The sequence below is a fragment of the Bos grunniens genome, chromosome 2, assembly GCF_055505025.1.
Source record: "Bos grunniens cultivar Pamir isolate PY7600 chromosome 2, Bosgru_T2T1.0, whole genome shotgun sequence".
Classification (NCBI taxonomy): Eukaryota; Metazoa; Chordata; class Mammalia; order Artiodactyla; family Bovidae; genus Bos; species Bos grunniens.
The window spans coordinates 132,776,915-132,795,723 of NC_141166.1; the positions used below are offsets into that span (position 1 = coordinate 132,776,915).

At 61.1% G+C, this 18,809-nt stretch overlaps 1 protein-coding gene across 1 annotated transcript in view; it reads right to left on the reverse strand.

The window, feature by feature from the left end:
- HS6ST1 (heparan sulfate 6-O-sulfotransferase 1) overlaps positions 1–17,777 on the reverse strand; it is a 39,663-nt gene extending 21,886 nt beyond the window's left edge. The window contains exon 1 of the mRNA XM_086372121.1: positions 17,116–17,777. Within this exon, the coding sequence (XP_086228247.1) occupies positions 17,116–17,642 (527 nt within the window). The 5' untranslated portion in view covers positions 17,643–17,777. The remainder of the gene's footprint in view (positions 1–17,115) is intronic.
- Positions 17,778–18,809: the final 1,032 nt, after the last annotated feature.

Consider the following 18,809-nt stretch of genomic DNA (forward strand, 5'->3'; position numbering starts at 1 on the left):
TGTCCTGAAGGGCAGAACCACGGCCCCTGCATGGGCTCTGGCGCCCTTGCTTTCTGTACACCACAGTTGACCCCACAGGGGCTCTGGAGGGAGGGCTGGGGACCCACTAGTGGGCCTTGCTGCCCGGCAAGCTTGCCAGGCTCCAGGAGGACTCAGAAGTGGGGATGCACACTTTGGAAACGTCTCACGAGGAAGGAAAAACCATGGCCTGAACTGCGTCTGGACAGTTAGCCAAAGGGCCGTGGCCTCCAGGGCTCTAGGGCGCTGCCATCCGGCCTCTGTGCACCCAGGGCCTTGGCTGCTGAGCGACAGCCTCAGAGGCAAAGGCCACTGCGTGGCCCTGATGGGGCGCGAGTCCTGGTGGGAATCGGGAAGCAGGAATGTGAAGGCAACAAGCCTGCGGGAGGTGCCAGGGGCGCTGTAAGTATTCTGACTGCCATTCAAAGCCCTGTGCCCAGGAAAGCAGCAGTGACAGCACTGCGGCCTGAGACCCCCGAGCCACGGACGGCCCTGTGCAGTGACGCCGTGTGAGTCCATGGTCCCCAGCACCCTCAAGCCTGGCCAGCATGGCGCCCCGGGGACACACACACACAGAGGACACTGGGGTGGCCTGACTCAAGAAGCCCATGTGTGCGCCACCGCAGGTCACTGGGAGAGGGCAGGCCACCCACTGGAGCAAAGACACAGCCGCTGCCCGGCGTGGGCTGGGGCTGGGGAACTAACCACCAAGCGAGCGAGTGGGGAGGGAACTGCCTGCCACACAGGGCAGCGGTCCATGGCCAGGACCGGGCCTGCTTAGTCTCCCAGCTGCCCTTAGACGAAGAGACGGCCACGCTGAGCCCGGCACAAGCGGACTAGCCACGCTGGGATTCCCAGGGTGTGCGCCTGGCCCCGCCGTGAGTCTACACGGAGATCACCGCAGGGCCAAGCACACCACGCAGCTGCCAGTCATCAGCTCAGTGCTGGAGCCAGGGTGGGGGGAAGTGCCTCCTCCTCTCTGCACCTACCCAGACCCTCCGCTAGACACCTGCCGCCAACTCCACACACCACTGTCCCCCACCCTCCAGCCTTCCCCAACTTCCAGGCGCATGGAGTTTGAACTTGGCTTTGCCAGACTCCTCCTGAGACCCTAAGCAACTCCCGTGCCATCATTCTGCACCACATTCTAGACCGTCCTGCCCTAGGTCACGACCAGCCAGTCACCAAGCAGCAGAAGGAGACATGTTGGCAAGGATGTGGAGAAACTGAACCTTTACGTATGTGCATTCTTGATGGGAAAGTGAGGCAGGATGGCGGTTCCCTAAAAATATTAGACATATAAGTATCCCGTGGCCCAGCAGTTCCACTGAAACAATGGAAAGCAGAGACGCGGACAGATACTTCTGCACCCATTCCCAGGAACAAGAGGTGGAAGTAAGCCAAGTGTCCATCAAATGGTAAGTAGAAAAGCAAAGCACGGTATACACGTGCAGTGGTGCGCTGTTCCATCTGAAAAGGAGAGAGATTCTGTCACCTGCCACACGGATGGACCTTGAGGACATCATCTTCAGCGAAACGAGCCAGTCCCCAAAGGACAGATGCCATCTGATTCCACTTACATGAAGACCCTTGAGGAGCCAAGTTCACAGAAACAGAGAGCAGAAGGGGGACCGTCAGGGCTGGGGGACGGGAGCGGGGAGTCTGCTTAATGGGTAGAGCTTCAGCTGGGGGAGGCAGCCAAGTTCTGGAGACCGATGGGGGTGCTGGTGGCTGTACAAGAGGGTGACTGCACTTAATGCCACTGAGTCACACACTTAACAACTGTTAAAATGGTAAATTTTATGTGACGTGTATATCACCACACACACACACACACACACACACACACACACCTCTTCTCCAGTGGAATGTCCGCAGCCTGTCCTGGCTGAACAAGTTTCAGGCAAAACCAGACCAGACTTCTCAGGAAAGAAAGCAGCCCTGCTCCGTGTACAGCCACTGCAGAGAGCCTCAGCGACGGGGTGACAAGTGGAACTCGCCCCGTCTAAACCTGCCCCCAACCATGGTTGATGGGGCACATCCACAGCTCTCCTGGCGGAGGGGACACAGGACCAAGATGAGCCCAGGGCGTGACCTTGCTGAGAATCCCGCTTCTGTTCCTTGGCTGAACAGAGCGAGGGGGCAGCAAGTACCTGCCTCGTCTGGTGGGGACAGGGGCACACAGCCACCCCCTGCACACCACGCCAGCAATGGGGTCCCTAACCCCGACTGCCTGTGAGGTGGGGCTCTGCTGTCCCACCCTCCTGACAAACTAACTGGGGCTCCAGGCCTCTGCCCCGCTGGGCGGCCCAGCACTCTCAAAGCCAACATGGCACAGACCTCAAGCTCAGCCCAGGGCAGCAGGGAGACAACTGGTAGCCCTTTCAGGGTTCCCTGGTCTCAAACCTCTCACACAGGGGTGGACAGAAGGGATGGCGGGCAATGCCCTCTCCTCTGGGACCCTCCCTGGGTGCCAGGTACCCCAGCAGGCCACACTTCCTGCCCTCAGGGGTATCAAAGAGTAGCCCTGGCCCCAATGGACAGATGGAGAAACTGAGGCACAGACTCATCACATTTACCCAAGAGTGCAACTGGTGAGGAACCCAGAGCCCTTGAGCTAGGGTGCCTCTAAAGGTCACGACCTACTCTATGCTCAGGTCCTTAGCCAAGACCCACAGAAGAGTTCCAGTGGCCTGGGCCTGACTTGAGGGACCCTGACTGTAGTGGGACAGAGGCCAACAGGCAGGGGGCTATGGTGGAGAGAAGCTCAGGGCCTCTTCCTGACCTCCGGCTCTGCAAACACTGCCCATCTGCCAGGCAGAGGCTGGAGGCTGTTGCAGGGGGCTGCACACCCCACCTTGGGGCCAGGGGTCCTGCTGGCCTCTTCATGCCCTCCACACCCAACCACCACATTTCCATTTCATCATGACCCAGGCCAGGGCAGCAAGGGACATCAGACCCCAGCCAGGCGGGGGCTGCCCAGCTCTGCCTGGCAAACGGACTCTAGGGCCCCTTCAAGCGAATTGTGACCCTGAGTTCTCACAAATTCACAGGCCCCTCACCCCAGTCACACTTGCCTGAAACCAGGACAGATGTCATCAGCCAGGGGCCCTACTCCTGGGAGGCAGGAGAGAGGCAGGGAGCCCCGAGGCCCAGCTGTTGAGGAGTCTGGCCTTTCACCCCTAGAGGGCCTCCTGCAGAGCCCAGGCCCAGGTCTCTGGGGCAGGGGACTGAGGGCTCAGCCCTACTTTTACGACAAGAGCGAATTTTCCATGAACACACTATTTCCTTAATGTCCCAGCCTGTTCTGAGGTGGCAGGGATGAAGGGGTGGCCCAGCCACGGAGTGGAAAAACCATTCAGCTCTTAAACATGGCTAGTGGGAAGGAATCAAACGGGAGGAAATGTCTCAAAGTGCCAACCACTTGGAAGGAAAGAGGAATTCTTGTTCCAGGGTGTTTCTGAGTCACCACTGGCCCTGCAGCACAAGCTGTGGCCAGGCGCGTGTTCGGGTGCCCTGCACAGCCTGTGGTCAGTCCTGGGAGGCTCCCAGCCCCTCAGCCTGCTCTCTCCCTGGGGAGGGGTGCGTGTCCCTGAGGAATTCTGGCCCCAGCCCGAGGTCACTGCTCCACGAGCTGGAGCAGACATCACAAAAAGGGCCTCTGAACGAGAGCAGGGGTCATGCCGTGCTCCCCAAAGACGCGCCCGTCGGCGCTTACCCTGGAAGTGTGCAGGGCAGGTGTGGGGCTGGGAGCCAGGTGCAGACCCAGAAGGATCAGTCCAGGAGCTGCCCGGTGTGTGCATGGGATGTAGGGGGAGGTGCTGGTTCTGACCTCAGGAACACCAGTGTGCAGGTCCAAGGCTGTGGCCCTGCCAACCAGAGCCTGGCCCCTCCGTGTCCTTCAGCACCTGTGGAAGCTGCAGTGCTGAGTGCCCTCGGGATTCGGCTCCCTGCATCTCCCCAGCCAGACCCACTGAGGTCCCAGTTGGGCCTGAGGGTGGAGGCAGGGCAGAGTGCCAGCCCGTCCATGTGCCCACCATCCTCTCCCTGGGTAAAGTCAATTCCCAGTCAGTCAGAAAAGACTCCCGCCTGGCCCCTCACCGTACAGTGTGGCCAGAGTGCAGAGGCCTCCCCAGAGAGGCAGCGTGAGGAGGAGGCCCTGTCCGGGCCCCACGACTCCCAGGCAATTCCTGAGCTATGATACATATTGCTGTTTTAGTGAGAAAAACGGAAAGTAAATATTAAAAAAACTAGTTTTCAGGCCCAACACAAAATTTTCCACAACCACGAGCTTCCCTTTTGCTGTACATGGGACAGAGTGGACTGGCTCCAGGCACCCTCAGACCCCACTAGGACACCGGCTGCCTCCCTTTGATAGCCTCTCCCTTGGCCACTGCTACCTGGGCAGGCCCAGCAGGCCATCTGAGCACGGCCCCTGCTGAGTAACAGCTGCTAAGGGGATGCAGTCATGGGCGTGGATGGGAAAGATGGGATCACACCTATCTGGACACTCGGGTCTGAGCCTGGGGACCCTCGGCAGCTCCCTGACTGTTCTGTGCCTCCGCTTCCCCACTGGTAACAGGAGAACAGTGGAGGCATCTCACGGTCCACCTGGGGCAGTGCCCATGGGTCCCTGCAGGCCAGGGCCAAGTGCCCAGAGTCCAGCAGAGCCACTGGGGGTACAGCGTGTGCATGTGCAGGCACCCTGACTGGGTGTCACTTGGAGAAAACCAGAGTGTAGGTTGGCAGTCACCACCTGAGGGGCAAGGCCCTCGTGCTGCCTGGGAACTCGAGGGGAGCTGCAAGCACTATCCGACGGTGGTGCTGGATGCCGTGAAGCCTGGGGCCTCCTACTTCTGGATGCCTGTCAGACACAGCTGGGCAGCCCTGCCGGGGACGGCTGGGGGCCAGGATTCCACACCGGCACCCTTCTGGAGACTGCACGGAGTGAGCGCTCAGTCAGAACTTCCTAAACGAATTTAAGGACTCAAAGAGGTCCATGCACAGAGCCCCAGGTGGTCGAGGCGACAGCTGCGGGCCTACAGATCTGGGACTCCTGTGCCAGCTGACTCTGGGTCAGGGGTCAGAGCTGGCATGGACTGGCGGGGGGGAGCGACCGAGTGCCACACACAGCGCGGGCCATCGCCCTGGGCTCCGTGCTCACACACTGACCCTTGGAAGGGCAGTTCCTCTGCAAATGCTCTGCTCGGGTGCTGTACTGGCTCCACACGGCAGCTCTGCAGTGGGCCCACCCCTGCCTGCCACCCCCGCTCTGGCCCACGGTGGGGGCTGCTCAATCAGTCCGCCTCCCCGCCCAGCAGCTCTGTGACTGCCCCTCCATGCCCGGTACCACCTCAGGCTGCCTCTGGCCTGACTGGCAGAGGGCCAAGTGGCCAAAGACAGCAGGGCTCTGGCTGGGGGAGGGTGACAGGGGCTGGCACACTGGCCCGGCTCTGCCATGTGGGGTTCAGCCCGGGCCCTGTAGCAAGTCCTGTCTGATGCCCACTGGGCCCCCTTTTGATCCAGTGATTGGGGTTGGGCGTCCACTTCGGCTCTGGGGCAGCCCTTCCACCCCCCACCATCCCACTGCCTGTCTCTGACCCACTTGTCTGAAATGTGACTGCATTTGACTTGATAAAATCAGTATTTTCCTCTGGGCACTCTGCCAGCCAGGCTTCCAGGAAAGCAAAGGACGGACCTCTCCTTACAGGCCTGGGCTTCCTGACTGAGGCATGGTCTGAAAGCAAGACGTGGTAGGCCTTGAACTTCTGCAGGGTTCAGACCGCGGGCCAACGAGCAGCCTTCTGTCCAGGCTTGTCTGAGTGGAGCACCCTGCCTGGACCTGCCTGTCTGCCGACCTGCTTGCTAAGGGAATGGGGGGTGGGTGGCTGTGCCCAACCTGTGGTCTCTCCTTTGGGACAGAGGCTGGGGGGCTACAGCAACAAGGGGAAGAGGACTCCAGAGTGGCAAGGCTGGGAGGCTGGATAGGCGAGGCTGTGGTGCCCCAAGCAGGTGGGAGCTGTGCTCCCAGGCTGTGTACTTGCCTGGCAGGGCCCCTCCTCACAGGTGACATCAGAAACCTCCAAACCCCTGGAGCCCATGTGTTCCGCTTGCCCTGGTTCCACCTGCCTGCAACCTTTGGGGAGCAACCTCACGGCTCAGCTGCTTCCAGAGGGCGGCTACTCGCCCGGCTGGGCCAGAGGAGGGGGGTCAAAAGTCACCAGAGGTCTCCCCCCAGGACCCTGTACCATCTCGGGCTGCTGAGAAAGCCCACCCTCAAAGCAGCCACGTCTCCCTCCATGACAGGCAGGCAATGTGGGGAGTTTGAGCACTATCTGCCTGGGTGATGCCTGGCTCTCCCCTCTAGGGGGACCCTCCCCTCTCCCTGCCACTGGGGAGAGGTTAAGAGGAAACCCTGGGGCCACAGGCCAAGTGTGAGTCCCAGCCCTGTGACGTGTGAAGTGGGTGATGAGTCATTTAGGCTCTTGGTACCTTGGCCTCCTCATCTGGAGGGGAGGGCCCTAATGGTGAGGTGGGAGTGAGGCAGGCCTGGCACCCAGGCTGCCTGTCGTCACAGCCACTCTTTGTCCCCGGACTGTGTCCTCTGGGCGAGGACACCTGCTCAGCCCGCTCCCAGCACGAGCACAGCACGCTGTATAAGCGGGGTGCTCAGGGAACGGGGCTTTCCCAAGCCCCTGCCTCCCCGACCACGGTCTGGCTGGAGGACTTCCTCTCGCTGAGCAGCATCCCAGAGGATCCTGCTTCACCCAGGGCTTGGAGGAAACTCTCACTGCTTCAAGACGGTGAGCCAGCCAATCCCACCTCCTGCAGCGGAGATGCAAACACAAAACATCCACGTGCGCAGGTCCTCCTTTTCCAAGGACACCAACGCTCCAGGGAGGTAAATATTTACATGCGAGCCTTTCAAGCGCGTAACTCTGAGGGGAGATGCTCGCCCACTGCCCACGGGCCGCAATGCCTGCTGTGCTTGTTCTAGGGGCCCTGTTAGCCCTGCGGTGGCTGGAACTAACTCTAGATGAACGGCGTGGGAGGTGGTCCAGGCAGTGGCCAAGTTGGGGGTTGCATGCCAAGGCTGCCCTGCCCCGAGTGCCTTTGCAGGAGGATGTGGGAAGCTCTGTTCTAGAGAAGGGTCATGCAGGGATTAAGTCCTGGGGTGTGGCTGCTGCAGATGGGGGGACCAGGCACCTGGCTGGAGGTATAGTAGGCTGGGGGGTGCTGAAGTCAGTCCTCTGGGAAAGCCCTGTCCAGATTTCCATCAGGAGGGGAAAGGAGGTGCCACGACTTCAGAGCAGGGGGCTCCAGCTCTGGTTCTGGTGGCAGGATCCTTCTTCTAGCCTGTTCTCACCGGGCCCTCACAAAGCAGAGCTGATGGGTGTGAGATGGAAGACTGCCTGTGTGGCTTTCTGGGCTTGCGCAGCTGCTGCTCTGGGTGCTGCTGAGGACAGACTCAGATGAGGGTCTGGGGCCTCCCTGGTACAGGGAGGACGGCCGGTCAGCCGGGCACCTGTCTGCCCACTCCCTTCCGGGCCTCTGGCTGGGTCCCCACCACAAAGGGGTCCCGGAGGAGTTCCGAGGTCGGCAGGAACGTGCCCCTCCCTCCCTGGCAGGGGTACTTGGGGCTGTCGGCACGAGGACAAGGACATGTCTGGTCCACTGGGCCCCTCCGGGTCCAGGCACCAGCACACCAACGGCCCAGACCCACAGGCTGGTCAGGAGGACAGGCCCGGCAAGCACAGCATGCACAGGACTTCGTACCAGGACACACAAGGGGACGAGCCACCTCCCCGGGAGATACAGCCCAGAGACGTGAGCAGGTGAGCGGCTGGAGGGAACCTCCGCGGCTAGGAACCACACAAGGGGATGACCATCTCGTCTGTCACAGGAAAAGAAACGTGTGCTAAGACCACAGTGGACCATCTCCCTGGTTTGGCAGAAATGGCAACACCTCACAAGCCAAATGGTGCGGCACTCAGGCACGGCTGGGGTAGGGACAGGGGTGGTGTGTCAGCGGAGCACATCTGGAGAGCGCTGGCTGTGTCCAGCAGAGCCGAGGATGGGCCGCCTTCCCTTGCTTCACCCCTGGGGACACGGAGGGTGGGCAAGTCTGGTCCCTGTCACCTGGTCTGCGAAACACACCTACTCTTGGAGTGAAGCACAAGGAAGAGGATGTGTCTAGACAAACCCGGGAGTCGATGCACCACATGTGCACGTCACGGAGCCACACAGACCAACCTCACCAGCAAGGCTGCGCGAAGGGAGCGAGGCGCAGGCCGAGCACAGCCTGACACAGGCTCCAGAGTGTGGAATAGCCAGCAGTGCTGTGCGCTCTCCACACGACCGTGTCCACACTGAGTGAACGTGTGGGAGGGGGCGCAGGAAAGACAAGGGACGCAGACAGCAGAGTGGCGGAAGTGCAGTGGCGGGCGCATGGTGCACGGCGGTCGCCATGGGAATACACGAGACTGCCGCTCCACTCCTGTCGCTATCCGCGGTGACTGCGGACCAGGCTCAGAGCAGACGGGGGCCAGGGAGGGGGACGGACAACCGCACCCCTGGGTTCCTGCGGGGGAGGGGGGAGCGGAGCAAGACCCAGGGACCCACCTGGCCTTTCTGCCCCTCCCTGCCCTCTCCACTGAGCTCTTCCTGGCTGGGTCTCTCGGGGTTTCAGGGAGGCAGGCAAGAAAGTTGCTGCCAACACAGACCAGACACCAGGCCTAACCTGCACTGTCCCCACAGGCGATGATCACAGGCAGGGAGGTGCCCAGTGCCACAGCCTGGGTGGGCAGGAGACCCCTATGGCAGAAGCAGAGCACAGCCCAGGTCATCCTATTAGAAGGCCCCTGATGCCTGTGGACAGCCCAGACAACTGCCCAAACTTTAGCGGCTGGCCCCTAAGCTGAATGACTCTGATGGAGGCAGGAGCCAAGTTCCCGGCAGCTTCTGAAGGGCTCTTTCCTGTTCCCAGAGAGAAGGGATATGCTATAGCCTCTTGTAAAAAAAAACAGAGTCCCCAGCAATAGGCACAGTTCCAAGCCCTTACCTACAAGGCAGGCACTGTCGACAGACCCATGTTACAGCTGGAAAATCAAGGCACAGAAGTCACAGAGTTGGCAGGTGACAGAACTGAGAATTCAACCTAGCTGCTGTGGCTCCAAGCCTGGGCCCCCAGCCTGGCTCTGCCGCCATCCCTGGTATGGAGCTGGAGTTCCCTGGAGGAGGCAGGGCCTGGCCACTGGCTGCTCCCGCTCCCCCACCGGTGGGCGGCCCAGGGACGACCTCTGTCCTTCCTTGTCCTGGAGGGCAGAGATAAGCTGATGCAGCTGACAGCCTGCTGGGGAACAGCACACTCCACTGAGTCCTCCATGGCTCCACTAGGCGGGTCAAGAAAATGATGCTCAGAGCCGCGTGAGGATCCAGGTGAGGAGCAAGGCCAGCCCTGGAGCCCAGACTGGTCCGACTCAGGTCATGTCCACCTGGCGCGCTGGGGCCAGCACAGACTTCCGTGGAGGGGCCTGGCCTGCAGAGAGGCCGGGGGCCCAGCTCCTGCCTGTGACCAACGGGCAATGTGCGTCTCCCACACCACTGACCTGCTTCAACTCTACAGCTTTATAAACCGCTAGCTCCAGAGTTTTTATTTTTTTAGTTACAATTAACACATTTCCAGACAATTACTGATTTGCTCTGATCGCCCGCCCTGGGCCCCTTGGGGCCTTTTAAAGTTCCCCACATAAAAGAGGCTACTGCGCTGCTCACAGGGGACTCTCACAGACAGCCGGACGCTCCCACGGGGCCCCAGGCCCATCCCCCTTCCACACTCGTGCCATGGGAAGCTGCTGACAGCCCCCTGCACGACTGAGGGCCTGGACCTTGCTCCCGGGCACTGAGGCTCGCATGCATCCCTGGACTGAAGAATTCTGTGGGGTTACCAGTGGCTGTGGCTTCAATAGGACACACACAATCTGGGGCTGGAGGGCCCAGGGGCCATGGGCTACAGGCTCCCCTACAGACTCAAATGATAAGCTCCCCATCCCCATGTTAGAGATGGGGAAACTGAGCCTCAGATGGTTGTTTCTCTGTGCCCACGAGACCCACCAGCTCCAGGCACAAGGTTAGAGAGGATCCTGGGGCTCCTCTCTCCTCCTCTGGGTCCCAGTCTGGGCTGCTGGGGCCCGGAGCTATGGGCTGGGCTTCCTGAAAGGAACCCGAGGGCTGAGTCCCCACGTACCTCAGGCCCTGGAGCCTAAGCCCCGGGGCACACAGAGAGGGCGGCCTTGCAGAACTCAGACAGCCCTGGTGAGCCGAGGCTCCGGATCCTGGGTAGCTGGCTGAGTGACTACAGCCAGGGTGGGGACAGGGCCTCCAAATGGTCCAGCTGTCCTGGGGGAGCCCTGAGAGAGATGCACATGGGCAGCGCTGCAGGAAAGGCTGCTGGCCAGCTGGGGAGCTGCATGGCCTCAGCAAAGCTCCCAGCACCCAGAGCCAGCTGGGAGCCTGGCTGGGGTCTGTTGATGGTGGTGGGAGCGCAGGGCTGCCCGGGATAGTTTCTGTGTCCCCAGGTCCACACGGAGGCTGGGACAGGGCGTGTGTGGTCCCCAGGGGCTGAATGCCTCCTCCCTGGGCCCACCTGCTGACCCTGCATCCTCCAACGGTACCCACCTGGGTGGGTGGGAAGGGGCAGTCCGGGAGCAGTGGTATAGGGATCTTCACACAACACTTTTCCAAAATAACAGGCCTTGTAAGCTGGGGACTTGGGACAATGCCACACCAGGAAGGGAACACTTCACCAGGGAGGAACAGAGAGTTCAGGCCGCATATCCCATAGCCAGATGTGACAGGGCCCTTCTCCACGCACACCGCCTCCCTGCCCCCAGTGCCCTCTTTCCTTACCACCTGCTCCCGTGACTGCCCGTGGGTCTCAGACAATACGAGTAACCTTGGTTCTAGAGCACTGCTTTGGTCTGCACTCCTAGTGACCCTTCTGCAAAGCCCCGTGCAGAGGTGCCCCCTCTAAACCCCTCAGATACTGCAGGTCACACCTCCTGCTGTTACCTCTCACATTCCTATTTTTGTGATCAGGAGAAATTTTTTTCTGTTATGCAGAAAAAAGGTCCAAATGCCACCCTCCTCCCCCGCCACAACCAAAAAATAAGACAAATTAAACTGACAGCAAAAATGTAACAGCAAGAGAAAGAGTGAACTGAACTCTGGAAGAGTCAGGACTAAGAATCTTGAAAGACGGAAACTCTGCAAATGTGCCTTCTGCCTGTGAGCGCTGGCCAGTGAGGCCAAAGGACAGGCCCCCAAAGAGGAGAGTGGGTGGCCATGAGATGGATCTCTGTGCTGTAAATCCCCGCCAGGAAGACCGTTGTCAGGAGGGCCCACAGCCCCTTCCCGTTCTGTCCGCCCCACAGGCCCACTGAATGAGGTCCTGGCCTGAATCCCACAGCCCTTCCAGCAGGGCCGGGGTGGGGCAGCAGCTGCAGGCCCAGGACCGCGTGGGGAGGATCTGGTCCCCAGGATAGGTGGTGGAGCACTGGCTTCACTGGGCTGGGAGCCGCTGCGCTGTGCCTGGTCTTAGCTGCCAGCAGCGCTGGTGCCCCCAACAGATCCCCCTGCGCTGCCTGCCAGAGACAGGAGCATGTGGCCTGATTCCCACCTTGCTACTACACAAGTCAAGGCTGCCAGACGTCCTCCGATAAATGGACAGTGCAGATCTGCATAGCAAACTGCCCGTGTCCGCCCAGGGTCTGGGGAGCCCACGCCTTCTGCCTGGGTGGGATGCCCGACAGTGGGCAGCAGTTCTCACCGCAGCCAGTCTTTCCAGGTGGGGGCACCACGGCGGGGGGTCGGTGCGCAGGGCACACAGGCCTCAGGACAGACAGACATTGGGACGCCAACTCCTTAACTCTTCTGGGTCTCGACTTCCTTGCGGAGGAATATGGGGACAACTGTTATTCACTTGCTTTGTGGGAGTGGGGAGCTAAACAAGATGACCCCCGCTCCCCTGTTCCAAATACCACTGAGCACTCGGGGGACAAGAGCCAATGTCTCATCTATACCCATCCGTCTGCTGACCCTGGCTTCCCAGACTTGGGACCTCATGGCCCATCACCCTCCCCTTCAGCCCTACGTGGCAGAGGGCTGCACCCTTGCTCTGGGCAGAGGTGAAATGCAGACATCTGTGACCATACGGACTGGCATTTGGGGTGGCTGGGCACACCCTGTTCACACTCTCCACCTCTAAAGTGATGCACCGCCCTCAACGGTACACTTGTCAGGCAGGACTTCTCAATAAAAACCAGGTACAGTTTAGTCATTTAAGAAAGTCAACTCTTTAAAAACCCAGAACATATTTAATACCATAATCATTACTTTATAAAAAGAACAAAAAATGAGAGAATGTGGAATTTTCCAGGCAAGAATACTGGAGTGGGTTGCCATTTCCTTCTCCAGGGGATCTTCCTGACCCAGGGATTGAACCCGTGTCTCCCGCATTGCAGGCAGACTCTTTACTGTCTGAGTCACCAGGGAAGCTAAGGGTGATGAGACCAGGCCCCTACTGACGGCCTGCCTCTCCAAGGGCAACAGCAAACTTCTCAGTCCTGCCACCGAGAAAGAAACCCTGACTCCACAAAGACCAAGGGCTTCACCAGTCCCTGGGCCCCAGGGCTGTGCCCACTGGGAAGGTTCTCTGACCTAGTGGGGGGCAAACAAGCCCCCCACCCTGCGTCCAGCCCACTCTGCACTGCTCAGGGTTTTATACGGGAAGTAGCTGGGAGAATAGAAAACCCTGGTCCTACACGCTCTATGGTGCTTCGGTGACAATAGTTGTCAAGCCTGATGACTTTGCAGTCCGGGCATTATTTAAAATGATTGCCAGAAAGTCATTTAAAAGTTTGTCTTACACGTTTGCTTAAAAAGAAGAGGTTTCTTTTTCCAAGGAAAATCTAGCTCTGGATGTCTTGACCTTAGATTCCTTTTGTCTCAACCCCAGACCTGTCTGGGCGACTCCCCCGGGGGGCCAGTCCCTGCCACGTGCTCCGGTGCCGTCTGCCCCCCTGCAGGCAAACGCAGATTTTGTCTTTGGACTGCATTAAGACTATGTGAAGGCAAGCTGCGAACTGTCGAACTGTCGGGTGCCATAGCAATGCTCCAAGCTAGCCTGTGTGGGGCCACTGAGGTTCTCCGGTAACAGCAGCGCACTCAAGGCTGACTCCTTGAACCTGACTCACCAGAGGACACTGGGGGAAGGGCAGGCTGAGTGCAGCTCCCAGAGAGCCTGCAGGACCAGGCGGTGAACTTTCTTCTTGTCAGATTGGGCAGCACCGATCTGGCCTCCGGTGCCCAAATGCCATGGTCACACCAGGATGGCAGATGGAGAGCGGCCAAGGGCACCTAAGGCAACAATGGCGCAGCCAGGGAAGCCTTCTTGGAGGAAGGGGCAGCGGAACTGAGGCTGGGGTGGGGGGCAGAGCCAGCAGAACAGTGGCAGGGAGGAGGGTGTGCTGGGCAGAGGGCCGCACAGAGTCAGCTGCCGGCACCAGATCTCTGAACCCAGAGAGGCCTCTGGGACAGTGGAGGCAGTGTGAGTGGCCTGAACGAGGCTGCAGCACTGACACGGAGATGCCTCCTTCCTGCCCGGAAGGCTCTGCCAGGGAGGGTGGTGGGAGCTCAACCAGGGGCTCCCGGGGTGGGGGGGTCCTACTGCAGAGAGGACCCCATGAAGGTGGCCCAGAAGCCACACTCAAGTCCCAAATGCCCTCTGTGGCTCCAAATGAAACCTGCCCAACTTTAGGGACATGTCCAGGGCAACTCAGGCAAGATCCTGATGGTGGCTCCTCTTCCATCTCCTCTGGAAGAGGAACTGGGGCCATTCTGGCTTCTAGGAGCACTGTCCTGACCCTACAAGGTGACAGGGGAGCAGGGGGTGCTGAGACGCCCTAACAAACGTGGGCCTTGGCAGCGCTTCGCCACCAGCCTGCTGCCATGGACAGCCACACCCCTCTGAGGCCAGTCCTCCCTGGGGGCCTCACAAACACTCCTGGCAGATGCCAGCAGGTGTGGCAGTTCCCACCGTGGACACAAGACCAAAGAGGGAGCTGCCAATGCTTGTACCCACACCTGTTCCTCTCTGCCAAGTCAGGAAGCACTCACAGATGCTGGAAGTGCCAAACCATATTCCAGCAAAGCGTTGGAAACCCATCCATCTCCACTTGTCACCTTGACGCATGCCCAGCTCAGAGGCACCCAGGCCGATGCCGTGTGGCAATGAGGCGCGGGAGCCGTGAAAACCCTCACTTCCCTGCACCACAAGCCCCAGAGCACCGCAGACACTGGCACCAGGAACTGGGAGAGACTGGGGAGAGCTTCTAGTGGCACACCTCACAGCAGTGAGATATCTGGCCACCCTCCACCCCGCCCCTGGCCCAGAGCAAAGTGCTTGGCTCTGGGGACTAGAGAGGAGGAAAGAAGGGCTCCTGCCCAGGGCCAGACCCCAAAGTGCCCGTCACTTCTCAGTTCAATAGTCAGGTGGTCATTCCAAGCACAGGTTGAAGGAGGGCGAGGGTGACATCTGAGCCTCCTGAAACCAGGCACCGCTCAACACCAGGCACCCCTTGGAGGTTGGGCACTGCCACTGCCCTTCTGGGTGCTGGGTCCCTGGGCAGATGAGGGAGCTGCACCCTGACCCCGGAGCACTCTGGCCCAGCCCCAGACTGGGGGAGCAGCACACAGGCTTGTAAACACACAAAGCAGAGATTTCCCTGGCTCCTCCAGGAAGCTTGTTAAGAAAGCCATCTACCTGGCGCCTGGACCGGAACTGAAGGGAGAGGTGGGAGAGAGTGACAAAGAGTACCGGCAAGGCTCCGTCACCTGCCTGGAGGCACAGCCCACTCCCAGAGCAGACAGCAGAGGGCGGCGCGCAAGGACCCTGGAAACCCCTCCTCCACGGCCGGCCGCCGGAAGCTGCTGAGCTCAGCAACTTCCCAGAGTGGCGGGCAGCAGGCCAACTGCGCATGGAGTCTTCCATTCCTGCTCCTCACGTCCACCTGGAGGAGGGGGTGCCAGGCATCCCTCCCTCCTGCAGCACCTGGGGACTCTAGTTGGCTTCCCCACTTCCCCCACTCCTGTCTGTGGGGGTGGCTGGGCCTGTTGCTCTGGTGGACAGGCTCTGGAGAAGAGAGACCAGGGGCTTTTCACCCTGACGACCCAAAGAGAAAATCAGCCTCAGAAGATGGGGCTGTAGGAAAGCGTCCTGGAGGCCAACTAGGGCCGAGGGATATGTCTGCTGGGCAAGCTCGACTCAAGCCTCTAGACAGTGCCCAAAGGGAGGCCGGCACACTCTCCCCTCCAGGGCTCTCCCTAGCTAATTCCCTCTGGCAGACAGGACCCTTCTGACTCCCACTCCCCACTGCTACAGGCAGAGAGGTGCCTGTGTGTGTGTTAATCACTCAGTCATCTCCGACTCTTTGCAACTTTACGGAATATAGCCCACCAGGCTCCTCTGTCCATAGAACTGTCCAGGCAAGAATACTGGAGTGAGTAGCCATTCCTTTCTCCAGGGTGAGAGGTGCCTACTCAGGCCTATTTGGGCTGCTCAGTGTCCAGTTCTGGGGGCCTACGGTCCTGGTGAACAGGATGGATGGGCAGGTAGCTGCAAGACCCTGTGCTCAGCTCCATCTAGCACAGAGTGGCTGGACCCTGAATAGCAGGGGGGGACAAGGAGGTGGTACAAGGCCAGGAAAGTGCACCTGTACAGATTAGACTGAGTGCTGGGCAGGCACCAGTGCTTTAAAGACCCCAGACAGGCTGACCAATAATTCATGTAGCCTTAAATGACCCAGCAGGACACTTCTCAAGCTGAGAGCTGCTGTTGGTGTGGGGACAGCCAAGGGAAAGTGGGAAGACCCCTTCTCTTCCCCTCAACTCGACAGCCTAGGAAACACTACAGGAGGACTAAGAGTCGAGCAGGGAATCCAGAGCTGGCCAGATACCAAACCCTCATCTTCCAAACACACCCAAGACCTTGCACCTTTGACCCAGGAGTGCTGCTGACAAACAGCTATCCAGGTCACACAGCTCCCGAAGCCCAGCCTTCCCATGAACGCAGTCTCAAGGCAAACATGGAACATAAACAAAAGGCAGGCAAGAAGACCTCCCTTCTGGCCCTTCCTAGTCTAAACGTCCTAGGGAGAAGGCCCCACAGGGCATGAACACAAACCGGAGAAAAAGAGACCCAACTGTAACCCTTGGAAACCCTGCACCGTGGGGAGGGAGGGTGTTTCTGGCTAAAAAAGTCCTTCCCATGAAAACTATCCCTGCGACAGGTCAGCCCTGTGTCCCCAGTCTCCCAGGGGAGGTGTCTGGGTGTCCAGGTGCCTCCAGCCAGCTCAGCTCCCCCCAGCCTGCCCTTGGCCTGCTTCTGCTCCTCTTTCAGAGCGAGTTTGCCCCTAGTTAGGGCTCAACTCGCAGGGGCGAGGCGGGCAGCACTGCTTCCTCCCCGCCCCCAGCCCCAGGTGACACTCGGGCCTTTGTTCTTCCTGCACACCTGGGCACTGCAGAGCCAACCCCCTTCCCTGGTAGCTCCTCCCTAGCCCTCTCAAGGCAGGCTGGCGGGCCGGGGGGGCCCCCCGCAGGTGCAGGGGGAGAGGCCCCTCACTTCTCTCACTTTCAATTTGGGCGCGAGAGCCGCGCGGGGAAGCCAGGTGGGCTACACGCGCACAGAAACCCGCTATCCCGCCCGACGACACAGGCCAGCCTGGACGCAGAGCTGAGGCATGACAGGTGACAGTCCATGGGCAGGGGGCGGTGACCCCGGGAAGCCCAGACGCCGCTCGGCCCGGTGGGTGGTGGGGAAAAGTAAAGAGATGCCGAGCACGAGGGGAGAGGGGGCATTCGAGCACGGGGACCACAGCGGGCCGCGGCAGACGGACAGCGGGCTCGGGCGCCCAGAGGTAAGGAGGCGGTCCAGAAGGCTGCAGCGAGTGGCAGCCCCGAGAGGGCAGGAATGCAGGGCAGGGAGCAAAGGGCGGGCCCAGGACCGTCCGGCGGGGACCCGGCCCGTCGGTGGACGCTCACCTGGGCGTGCGCAGCGCGGCGGGGTCGCGGCGCTCCAGCACGCCGGGCACGCAGTTCGTGAGCTCGGTCCAGTCGGCGTGCAGCCCGCAGCTCCAGCCCGTGGAGAAACGGGAGAAGAGCCAGGTCTCGCGGCGATTGGGCCGGTAGCAGGTGCACTTTTTCTGGCCTGGCCGGCAGTCGCAGGGCACCTCCAGGCGCACGTTCTGCACGAGGTGGCGGCCAAAGGTGGTACCGCCCGTTTTCTGGATGTGCAGGAAGACGATCACGTCGTCGCCCTTCATGTCGAAGTGCAGCGAGCGCTCCAGCTCGCGCACCGGGAAGTAGTACTTCTTCTCGTAGTGCGGGTCGGGCGTGGGGAAGAGATCCAGGTCGTCGGGCGGCGCGCGGCCGCCGGGCGCGCCCAGGCTCAAGCCCGGGCCCGCGTACTGGTAGAGGATGAGCATGAAGCACGCCGAGCCCACCACCACCAGCAAGAACTTGCTGGCGCGCTCAACCATGGTCCTGCCGCCGGCGCGCCGCCGCCGCATGTGTCACCATTGCCAGCGGCCCGGGCGCGGGGCGCGGGGCCTGGAGGGCGGGGGGCGCGGGCGCAGCTGCTCTGCCGCCGCCGCCGCCGCCCGCGCTCCGGCCCGGCCCGGCTACTCGGCGCCCAGGCCGCCCGCAGCGGCGCGCGCCCCGGCCCTTCGCGGCGCCATGGCTGCTCTCCGCCCGGCCCCCGCCCTCCGGCCCGACCCCGGCTGGGCTCCGGTTCGGCTCCGGCCCTGCCCCGGCTCGCGCCCCCTGCGGCCCCACGCCGGTCACTCGGCTCCGCTCCGCGCCTCGGCCAGAACGCTCTGCGCCGCCCCGCGCGCCGCCGCGTCTCCGCAGTCTGCCGCCGCCCCGCCCAGGCCCGCCCCCGGCCCACCCCCGCCGCGCCTCTTGCCGTCGCCGCCCGAGTTGATCCTCGGCCCCGCCCCCAGAGACCCGGGGCTGCAGGCGGGTCCGACCCGGCGCTCGGACGCTGGTCTCTGGCCTTATCGAGGCCCCTCCGAGGCGGGTAGCGAAGACTGGGAACTGGTTGATGTCCGCAGAGGCGTGGGGAGCGACTGGAGAAACGTGTAGCAGGGCGCAGATGGCCCTTCTTGGGTGTATGGGGGGGGTGGGGCTCGCGGCGACGGGTTCCTCTGGGGACTGGGTCCCCCTTCCCGCTTCACGGGAGGGAACACCTTGACTTTGCAAGCCGGGCACTCTGAAGTTCCAAACGCGAGGGGTCGGGGGCTGGATGGACTTGGTGGGATCTGGGGGCGGTGGGGCGGGGCGCGGGTCGCGAAGGAAAAAGGGAAGGTTGGGGGCGGGGAGCCTGGGGTCCACGACGGCAGTCGACCTTCCTCCTCTATCCCCGGCACCCCGGTTTTGGGACCTGGACCCGGAGCCCCTCGCGGAGAGATGCTCCAGTGTCCGCGGAAGACTTCGGGCCAGCCTTATGCAGTCTTTCGTTCTTTAGCCAACGTGCATTTTTTTCCCTCCTAGTTTAATTATAATCTCAATGAGAAAGTTATATAAAGTTGAGCCAATATTTAAAATTGTGAGCGTCCACCAAAACATTCCAACTTTTGGCTTTGGTACATGGGTCAGAGGGTCTGGCGGCCCTGGGCCTTTCCTGTCCGTGGTGGCGCCCCACCGCCCCCGCGGGCCTTTCTGCCGCATAGCCCAGC